The sequence below is a fragment of the Larimichthys crocea genome, chromosome VII (genome assembly GCF_000972845.2).
Source record: "Larimichthys crocea isolate SSNF chromosome VII, L_crocea_2.0, whole genome shotgun sequence".
In the NCBI taxonomy this organism is placed as follows: Eukaryota; Metazoa; Chordata; class Actinopteri; family Sciaenidae; genus Larimichthys; species Larimichthys crocea.
In genome coordinates, this window is record NC_040017.1 from 4648117 (window position 1) to 4659308 (window position 11192).

The 11192-nt window shown below is 46.3% G+C and overlaps 2 protein-coding genes across 2 annotated transcripts in view; one reads left to right on the forward strand and one right to left on the reverse strand.

Moving 5' to 3' along the window:
- Positions 1-11192, forward strand: part of LOC113746147 (pregnancy zone protein-like) — a 41786-nt gene that overhangs the window by 21978 nt on the left and 8616 nt on the right. The window lies entirely within an intron of this gene.
- LOC109139945 (zinc finger protein 345-like) lies at positions 10193-11186 on the reverse strand. Its single transcript, XM_027280783.1, has one exon. It carries the CDS (start codon positions 11125-11127, stop codon positions 10321-10323), a length of 807 nt encoding a protein of 268 aa, XP_027136584.1. The 5' UTR covers positions 11128-11186; the 3' UTR covers positions 10193-10320.

The following is an 11192-nucleotide window of genomic DNA, read 5'->3' on the forward strand; positions in this document are numbered from 1 at the left end:
TAGTCTTTTTGTGTCGCGCAGTCTGGATATTCCTAAATAAAGTCCCATCCTTGTGGTGGAATCTAAATCTCTGCATCCTGTCCTCCTTTCGGGTCCAGGTGTTATAAAATTTAGGGTTACACAGTTAGTTGATGTTTTAACTATACAATGTTGCTTCCTATTTTTATTTGTCCTAGGGCACTCCCTTTTTGAAGTTTTACTCAGACTGGCAGGGGTAAAGGTAAAGTTTTTCAGGTTAATGTATAAATAGAGGGATTTGAGAACAGCAGAGTCAGGGACAGGTCAGAGAGATGACATTCAGATTGGGGCACATACTGGCTACTCCTCAGGTATATGTTGAAGTAAGCTGTCTAAATGCCTTATAGCAAATTGATTGTTGACATTTACAGGGTTGAGACAGCCCACTCTTCAGGAAAATGTATAAGAACCAACTGTTAACAGCTCCTCAGGGAGCTTTTTCTCGTAACCCCATTTTTTTTTTAACCTGTAGTTGTGCACTCTGAAACGTCTCCTCTTGTAACAAGAACCTAAATTCACCCTTAAACGTTGACTGACGTTTGAATCCGATCCTCCTTATTGTAAGGGGTTTTTCTAAAATTCCCCATACACCAGGCCTACAGTACAATCTGAGCCAGAGGACTCAGCAGAGCCAACCAGCTGGCTGCGATCCTGATAGTGACAAGAAGGCTCGTCTCTTCCGTGCAGGAGGACGTCCGGTCGACTATGCTTTCGCCCAGTTAAGTCTGGTCTCGGCCACTTCAGGGTCTGCAGACCCAGCTTGCCAGATGACCACAGCCTCCTGAATCCCCGGCTTGCTGCCTGCTGGCTCCCGCCCAATGGTGCCTGCTTTTGGTCTGTAGCAACTTTGGCCCAACCAGAGAAATTCTCTGGGGAATTCGGACTTGTAAGACATTTCTCATTGATGTTCATTCCATTTCGAACTAATCCCCCCATGCATTCCCCACTGACCGGTCCACAGATAGCGTCAATGATGTCCCATCTGGACGGACGAGCCAAAGCATGGCCTCAGCAGAGTGGGCCTCGGGACCTCCCCTCTCCCTCTGCAAGCTCCCTCAAACTTTAAAGCAGCCCTACCCTAAGGACTTTTGACCGGTTCCGACCGACCGGGGAAGGTAGCTTAGGAGCTGAGCCAGGACTAAGTCAAGGCCAGCGGACACTGTCCTGTGACTACGCCATCCCTTCCGCACTTGGCGGCAGATAGGGGTGAACTCCACAGCCTTCTATGGATGTGTCCTGAAGGGGGCTGGCTTCCCCCATGCAGGACCTTCTTGTTCCTTTGGAGCTACCCCAAGATTGGACTCTCTCATCGCGCTCCGCCATCCGGACGGAAACAGGGTCCGCCAATCAGACAGCAACGGCCTTTTGCCCCTTCGGAGACGACCACAACACACGCACCCAAGCACCAGGGGCTGGCCGGCCCCCCGCCGTTCACCGCTAGCAGTAGGGGGTCGTCCACTCCACGGATGGTGAGAGGCGCCCATACGCTGCGAAGGCCTCGGCTGACGCATGAAGAGCGACAGAGACGCAGCAGGAGGGCCGATGCTTTTATTGTGGGGAGTTAGGTGCACCATCGTCGCCGCCTGCTCAGCCAAGAGGCACACAGTGGTGATCAGTCACTGCGTCAAGTCCCTGTCCTAGTACCCGAACCACCGTCAAGGTAATGCACCACACCTCCACAGAACTTGAAAGCCTTATAGGACTGCAGGGGCTGATGCGAGTTTGATGACTGGGTTTAGCAGAGAGCTGGGCTCAAATCCGAATCTCTTAATGAAGCCAATCCATTGCCACAAGCTCTCAAGGAAAAGAAACTGTTCAACCATCACATCACGTCTCTGAAACCCCTCAAATTGCACATAACTGACATAGTAAGCTTTTATTTATTCAAAAGTCATCACCCACCCCCATACCTGATTTGTGGACAGCCGTGCTGTATCGCACACAACCCGCATGTAAACTGGAGAACGGGGAAATTGATGGGGTGGGGCGGGGACTGTGTTAATGACTGCTTCGGACATCCCCACTCAGGGGAGGGAGGTTACTGTGGCTCATCTTGCTCCTGTTCAATTCTGCCCCAGACTCAGAGTACCCAGACCTGAGCTCCGTGCCGTCCTGCTACCATCACCTTCGTGAGGTATTTAGCAAACTAAAGCCATGGCTCATCGTCCATGACTGTGCCATTCGAACTGATTCCAGGCTCCACCATTCCCAAGGGCGCCTGTATTCGGTTTCTGGGCCTGAGAGGGAGGCCATGCGGGAGTACATCAAGACCTCAATTGAGGGCGGGGGTTGATCCGCCCTTCATCTCCAGCAGGTGCCGGCTTCTTGTGGGCAAGAAGCAGGGTCCTGAGACCTTGCATAGACTACAGTCCTCTCTCTTATGCATTACTATAAAGAATCGGTACCCACTTCCTCTCATGTCTTCCGTGTGTTGACAGCCCAGCAGGCCAAGGTGTTCACCAAGCTAGAACCTTCGCAATGCATACCATCTGGTTAGAATAAGGGGAGATGAGTGGAAAACAGGGTTTATACCCAAGCGGTCATTATGAATACCTGGTCATGCCTTTCGGATTACCAACGCGCCTGCAGTTTTCCAAGGAATGATTACTGCGTACTTAGGGACTTCCTCGACCTTTTGTTTTGTGTACATTGAGACATTCTCATTTACTCCCCTGACCTGGACACACACGAGACATGTAACCAGAGTATTAAAAAGTTTTTTGGAGAACAATCTCTACGTCAAGCAGAAAAAGTGAATTCCATCCGACACCGTCTCCTTCCTGGGCTTCATTGTAGCTCCCTGAGAGTGCAGATGGACCCACTAAAATTAGCGCTGCCACCGAGTGGCCCACACCTGATAGCCGCAAAAGGGGTTCAGCAGTTCCTTGGTTTTGCTAATTTTTACAGGCGGTTCATCAAAGGTTTTAGCGCAATAGATGCCCCACTCCATGCTCTTACCTCTTCTCAGGTGCGTTCCACTGCACCAGAGGCGAGACAAGCCTTCCAGGACCCTCAAGCGTCGCTTTACCTCAGCCCCCATCCTCAACCTGCCAGACCCTCAGCGACAGTTCGTGGTCGAGGTAGACGCCTCCACGAAGGGTCGGGCGGTCTCTCTCAGCGATCGGAGCAGGTGGTAAAATGCATCCCGCGCATTATTGTCACGGCGGTTGTCTAAAGCGGAGCGCAAACTATGATGTCGGCAACTGGAGCTGCTGGCGGTCAAGATCGCCTTGGAAGTGGAGACACTGGCTGGAGGGGGCACAGCATCCGTTCATTGTGTGGACGATCACAAGAACCTGGAGTACTCAAGCGGGCCAAGAGACTAAATTCCACGGCAGGCCAGGTGGGCATTGTTTTTAACAGTTTTTTCTACATTGTCCCACAGGCCAGGGTCCCGGAATGTCAAACCAGACGCCCTGTCTCGCATCTTCTGAACCTGAGCCTGTCGCCAAGAACCAGAACCCATCCTCCCACTGACCCGTGTGGTTTGGAGTGGTCACTTGGCCGATAGAACAAGAGGTGAACCTAATGGGTGCCCTGAGCATTCGTTTGTTGTCCCAGTTGCTCTGCGCCCACAGGTGATTCATTGGGCTCACACCCCGCTGCTCACTTGCCATCCGGGAGTCCGAAGAACCATGTTCGCCATTCTCCCAACGGTTCGGTGGCCATCCATGGAGTCGGGAGTCCGGGAGTACATCGAGGCTGTTCGGTCTGCGCTCACAACAAGACATCCTCCAGGTCAGCATGGGACTCTGCAACCTCTGCCCATCCCTTCCGACCGTGGTCAGACATATCTATGGACTTTGGTCACGGGGCTCCCGATTCGAAAGGTAACACCACGGTCCTGACCGGTTACACCCGGAGGCCAACGGCCATACCGTCTTAACCAACAGCTGGAGACCGGCCCTCCGTTGCCTGTGTCTCAGAAACCCGGCTTCCATGGAGCACCCACCGATCTGGGTGGAATTTTGCCCACAACTCACTGCCCACCTCTGCCACAGCTTCTCCCCCTTCAAGTTTGCCTATGGCTACCAGCCTCCTGTGTTCGCTGACACCGAGCCGTAAGTGTCTGTCCCCTCCGCCCACGCTGTGCTTCGTCGCTGCCACCGCCTCTGGGCCGCCGCCCATCAAGTACTCATCCGTCAGGGGACAGAGTCAAAAGGGCCGCCGACCGTAATGCCGCCCTGCCACCCGCGATCGGCCTGGTCAGAGAGTGTGGTTGTCAGCTAGAGATCTTCACCTCAAGGTCCCCTTTAAAGAAGCTGGCGCCAGGTTCGTGGTCCTTTTCCCATCTCCCAAAGTCATCAGTCCAGCTGCCATTCGTCTCTGTTTGCCCAGGTCACTCCGTGTCCACCCCACATTCCACGTGAGTCAGGTTAAGCCCACTAAGGCTAGCCCCATGGTCCCGGCCACCAAGCCCCCGCCACACTGGAAGCAGTCGATGGAGTACCACTTTATAAAGTCGGAAAACTGTTATGCTGTACGCAACAGAGGCCGGGGGAAAACAGTTTTTAGTGGATTGGGAGGGATATGGGCCAGAGGAGAGACAATGGATTCCACAGAGCTACATAGCTGACCCTTCTTGATTCAAGATTTCTACCGAGATCATCCTGAGTTGCCTGGGCCGTCAGGAGTCGGCCCTAGGGAGGGTACTGTCACACAGTGGGGTCAAGGTGGGTTTTTGTCCTGTCTTGTCATTCCTGTTTTAATTTTGAAAGATAACTCTCCTCTCGTTCAGGTCACTTGCCCTTCCTCATGTGTCACCGGTCTGATTGTCTTCCCGCCCTGATTTGTTTCCACCTGTTCCACATTACCCTGTGTTATCTTGTCTGCGTCTCCCTTGTCTTGTGCTAGAGTATTTCGTTCTTTCGTTCCACCCCAGCCCGTCATTTCCACAGACCTTGATCTTCCTTCCCTTGCACGTAACTTGGTGTGTTGTTTTGCCTCCACATGAGTGATTTTTTGTTGTTAAATTTCATAGAATTAGGTGACCTGATTTCTGTTCATTAGATAGCGGTTAGCTTTTTGTCCTCCCCTGTGGAGTGATTTTTTTTTTTTTGTTACCTTTTTCCTCTTGCTTTACGTTTTTCCCTCTCGGAGTGGTTTTTGGGTTTTTAGAGTTATTCTGAATAGTTTCTTTAGAGTAATTTTCATAGTCTTTTTGTTCGCTCATTGGATAATTCCTAAAATAAAGTCCCATCTATAGGTGAAATCTCTGCATCTGAGTCCTCCTTTGAGTCCAGCCGACAGTATTATTAACTCTCACTTATGAATTATTTTATTGTGTCCGTTTCAAACGAATCATCACCTGATGAGATATTACACTGACAATATTGTTATACAACAATCTTAAACACTATTCGCCTGATCTAATGAACACATACGTGATCAACATTTTTGTAAAACCACAAAACTTTCTTTTTTAAATTCTTGTCCAAGTTTTCCATGTTCCGCAAGATGTCAAACAACAGCTGAAGGAAACATATAAAAGAGTGAGAAGATAAAGTTGTAAAAAAAAAAATGTTTTGAATAGTTCTCTCCAAAGCATGGCATTAATGATTTACAATATATTTCTGTTTGTATTCTGCATCTTCTTTGAAGATATATATAGTTTTCAGCTGGAGTAATAATAAAATCACATAGCACATCCAAGAATTAGTTTGATTTAGCATGTTTAAGGTGGCTTCATCTTACATGATTGGAGAAAATATGTAAAAACTTTTTGTTATGTAACTCAATTTTGTAAAGGAATGTTCCTGTAATAAAGCAGCAGCATTTATGAGAGATTCCTGCAGAACAAGGGTGATGTACTCTGTCTCAGCCTGGTCCCCTGGATGGAAAAAAAGAGAATAAACAACTAGACTGAACAAACAAAACAGCGAAAGCTCTTTCATCCACAGACCAAATATTCGTGTTGTCATGGACAGGAGGTACGAAGGAGTAACAATATTATGTTTGCTATACTTTGATTTCCAACTTCTTTTGAACCTGTCGAAACTATATTTCGTTTGCATTTAGTCATTTAGCAGGTGCTTTCTCCAAAGGCGACTTACAGAGAAGAAAACAATCAAGGTACAGTGCGATAGAAAGCGTAGTGCAACAATAAGTGCTATGACAATTCTTAAAGTAAGAAACCAAGAGAGCATCATCTGATGTTCCTCAATGTGAATCCTCTCACCCCTGTAGGTACACGGGGGACATGATCTTCCTTTTGTTCACGCGATCCACCAGCAGGGCCTTTGAGCTGTGAAGCAACAAGAATCAGCTGGGTCGTCAAACAACAGAGGTAAATATTCCATTTCCATTAGGATGAAGTTACTGTAATAACTCACCCTCTTCAAAGACTCTGGTCTGGGACAAATCAGAAAGCATTTTGATGTCCAGGATCACCTGTTTGTGCTGGTCTCCTTCCCACTATATCTGAAATTCAACCATAAAAATGTGATGTTACGCGTTCTTGAGTTCTACTGGTTGGAGAAATGGAGAAACACTTTTAATATGAGCCATCAGAAAGGCTTTGTCTACAGTGAAGATATGTTTGAGCTGAGTATTTACTGCAAAGTTGAAAACATTTCCCATCCACAGAAAGTGACTAAGTCCGGCTGGTTGATACAAAGTATCATTTTTTTCGATTTTCAGTATTCTTCTGTCATTGCTGTAACATGGATCTAGTGTTGATGATTACTTACACGGACGGCATCTTCAGAGAGAGTTTTGGGTCTGTGAGTGTTTAGTGCAGTTGGCCTCTGGTTTGACCTCACACTGAAGCTTGAGACCTCAGTCGGAGTTGGGAGTTATAGTGAAGACAATCTGGAAAGAGGTACACAAGGAAGGTTAATGTTGAAAAAGTAATATAGTACTTATTCACAAGGCAGAGCTGCCTTCTGTCTGTCACACTGGTGAAGTCAGCTGGGTTTGTTTGTTCTGTTCTCCCATGTCTTGTCTTTCCTGTTTTATTTATTTATTATTTTTTTTCCAAATCTCTTTATTGAGTTTTTGCAGTCAATACAAAAGAATACAACAGTTCCACATGATCGACCATGGTGACTTGTTTGAGTGAATGACAAAAAGAAGAAAGAAAAGATCAGACAAAAAGAAAACCCTACCCGGACCCCCTGTCCCTCCCAACAACCCATATCAGGAGTAGTCACAATAGGTGGTAAGTTACATGACATATCACATCAAACACACAAAAAAACCATCACATAGTACAGTAGGATTTAAGAAAGAAAGACGAAAGGAGGACAGAATAGATAGATGGGGGGGAAAAAAAAAGAGAGAAGAAGGGGGGGGGGGGGGGTACTCTCTCTTCCAACTTGTTAAGAGGCATCCTCAGCATCACAGGAGTGCCATTGAGGACTTGTTACTAATTAACCAGCAGCGGGCCCCAAGTATTCTGAAAAGCGTCAGAGAGCCCTTCTGCAAGAACCTCAACTTCGTCTAAACTTTAAACATTGTAAAATATCCCGTACCAACTGCTGTGGGTCGGTGGGGAAAACGTGCCTCCACTTCAGGAGAAGCCCGTCTTGGCTAGAGGGTGTGAAAGCGATAACATGTCGTATAGAAACGGGAAGATTTTTAGACCGAGTGAGACCAGAAATGGCAGTCATGGGGATTCGGTTCTAAATTGTGTTTAGGGCCTGTAGAGAGTTTGGAATGACATGGACCAGAGTTGTCAGCCTCGGGACGTCCAAAACATATGTACACTGGTCGGCTGGGACTGTTTGCAGCGGTTACCGGCAATCACTTGGACCGGATATACTTGCTAATTTGGCATAGTGAGATGAGCCTGTGAAGCACCTTCCACTGTAAAGACCGTGCCTAGCGCAAATCGACGAAGAATGGACAGCTTTAATGTCTCTCCACTGGACCCAGTTACTGTCCTACGCTCAGGTCCTTTTCCCATGCATTTTAACCGATACGGTGGGGGTTGGGCTCAGAAGCGCAATTTGTTATAAATGACAGATATCAGTCACTTCTGTCGGAGTCAAGAGATAATAATTGTCTATTTCGGCTTCAGGGGGGCGATTTTGGAATGCGGAACTGCTTTGAATAAAGTGTCTCATTTGAAGGTACCGGAGAAGTGACTATTAGGTAAGTTGTATTTTCTGACATGGATGCAAAGATGTAAAAACACCCCTTCATACAGGCATTAAGTGTTCTAAGACCCTTATCAGACCATATGCGAAACGTGGGGTCGAGTGGGAAGGGAGATGCATGATTGTTCAAAACTGGGGCGAGGGTCGAGGCCCTGTGCAAGCCATGCTGTTTCCTGAACTGGATTTTATTGTTTGGTGCGACCGGTTCAATGAAACATTACGGGCACTCATAGGGAGCTGTGAGCAGATCGTGAGTGTGGGAGGAGGAGATAATATCTCAGTATGAGCCCGGGTGGGCAGGTGCCTACACCCTCACCTGGACCAATAAGTAAGTTTATTAATATGCAGGCCCAAAAATAGTGGCGGAAATGTGGCAATGCTAGTCCCCCTTCAGATTTGGGAGTTGAAGGATGTTTTTCTTGATACGGGCTGGTTATTCTGCCAAATAAAAGCTAAGTTGTTGGTCTAGGTTGTGAAAAAGGATTTATTAAGACAAATTGGGATGTGTTGAAAAGATACAGAAATTCTGGGAGAATAACCATCTTAATGAGATTAACTCGGCCTGCTAGGGACAGGGGTAAGGCAGCCCATCTGGACAAGTCTGACTGCATTTATCTAATAGCGGCTGAAAATTCTTCTGAAAAAGTTCCTTGAAGGAGTTGGTGATGAACACCCCCAGATATTTGAAACCTCTTCTGCTATTTTAAAAGGGAAAGTGGAGTGTGGGAAGGATCTCGCTAATATTTACAAAAAATAGCTCGCTTTTCTGAATGTTCAATTTATACCCTGATAGGCGGCCATACTGATCTAGAGTTGACAAGATGGGGGAAGAGAGGAGGTTGGGGTTTGAGATAAATAAGATAAGGTCGTCAGCCATATAAAGAGATTTGTGAACTAGACCAAAACGCGAAATACCTTCCAATTCATTTTGGTTCCTAAGCCAATGGCTAATGGTTCGATGGCTATGTTGACAATAGAGGTGAAAGCGGGCATCCCTGCCTGGTCCCACGTTTAAGGGGAAGTGTGCTGAGTGGACACCGTTGGTATTTACAGAGGCCGAGGGGGTCACATAGAGGAGTTTAACCCAGGAAATAAAGTTATAATCAAAGCCGAATTTCTCCAAATGAAAACAGAAATCCCCATTCCACCGGTCGAAGGCTTTCTCTGCATCTAGTGAGACTATGATTTCAGGAGTGTTTGATGCGGGTGAGTGTATGATGTTTAACAGCCTTCTGGTGTTAAAGAATGGATATCGCCCCAATGTAAAGCCTGTCTGGTCCAGTGAAGTTATTGATGCCATCACACTTTGGAGACGTAGTGCAAGGACCTTAGCCAGGATCTTATAATCTATGTTTAGAAGTGAGACAGGTCTGTAGCTTCCACAGGAGGTAGGGTCTTTGTCTTTCTTCAAAAGCACTGAGATAGAGGCCTCATATAGGGTCGCTGGTAGTCTACCATCGGTAAAGGAATCATTGAACATTCTCACAAGGATGGGTGCTAATAGCATTGAATATGTTTTAAAAAAACTCGGCTGTAAAGCCGTCTGGACCAGGAGACTTCATGCTTTGCATAGACTTGATTGCGTTCTGCACCTCCGGCAAAGAGAGGGTCTACCCAGTTCCCTCGCGGATATTCGCTTCAATCCGGGGATATGTTAGCTGGCTCCAGGGGGTTGGGGGTCGCCGTGGTTATTAAGTGTTGATCACAGAGCTGTATATTAACAGTACTCCAAAAAGTACACAACATTTACACTTTGTAAACATTTAGTTCAGTGTGTCTGTGTGTATATATACAAACATACATATTATGTATTAATGACATTTCACATATTCTGATAATTCAATTTGCTAATTCAGCTATAAATCAGGCACAGTGAAGTAGTGAACAGTATAAAACAGCAAAAATAAAGAACATTGATATACAATAGGACTTCTGATATGGTCATACAATACAGTCAGTGAGTTCTTCAGTTCTGACGACGAACAAACATTGCAAAGGTCTCTCACCAGTGTTGGCTCCTCTCATGGACTGTAAGGTCACATGATTTGTGAGTTAACAGCTATTAACCTGCATGGATTTTGATGTGCTCTTTCAAGTCAGATGTGGCGCAGTATGTTTTCTTACACATGTTGCAGTGTATGGCCCCTTACCTGTGTGTGTTGCTGCATGTTTTTTCAAGTGTGTCAGAACAGCGAACCTTTTCTCACACGTTGCAGGCGTATGACTTCTCACCATTGTGGATTCTCTGATGCTTTTTCAAGGCTGACGCTCTACTGAATCTTTTCCCACAGATCTTGCAAAGGTAGGGCTTCTCTTTATTGTGGACGAATCTAATGTGTTTGTTCAAATCAGATCCCCGTGCGAAAGCTTTCCCACATGTTGTACAAATATATCGCGTCCCAGCTGTGTGAACTTTCTGATGCTTTTTCAATGTTGACTCTTCACTGAATCTTCTCCCACAGATCTTACAAAGACATGGCTTCTCATTATTGTGGACGAATCTAATGTGGGCGTTCAAATTAGATCCCTGTGCAAAAGCTTTCCCACATGTTGTACAAATATACGGCTTCTCACCTGTGTGAACTCTTTGATGCTTTTTCAATGTTGTTACTAAACTGAATCTTTTCCCACAGATCTTGCAAATATACGGCTTCTCACCTGTGTGAACTCTTTGATGTACTTTCAATGAATCAATTCTACTAAATCTTTTCCCACAGGTCTTGCAAATATACGGCTTCTCTTTATTGTGAACTCTCTGATGCATTTTCAATGAATCAATTCTACTAAATCTTTTCCCACAGATCTTGCAAAGGTACGGACTCTCATTATTGTGGACATTTCTAATGTGGGCATTCAAGGTACGACTGTGTGTGAAAGCTTTCCCACATGTGCAAATATACGGCTTCTCACCTGTGTGAACTCTTTGATGTATTTTCAATGAATCAATTCTACTAAATCTTTTCCCGCAGGTCTTGCAAAGGTACGGCTTCTCACCTGTGTGTACTCTCATGTGGTTCAGAAGTACTGACTTATATTTACAATCCTTTCCACAAGTGTCACATTTAAAAGACGGTT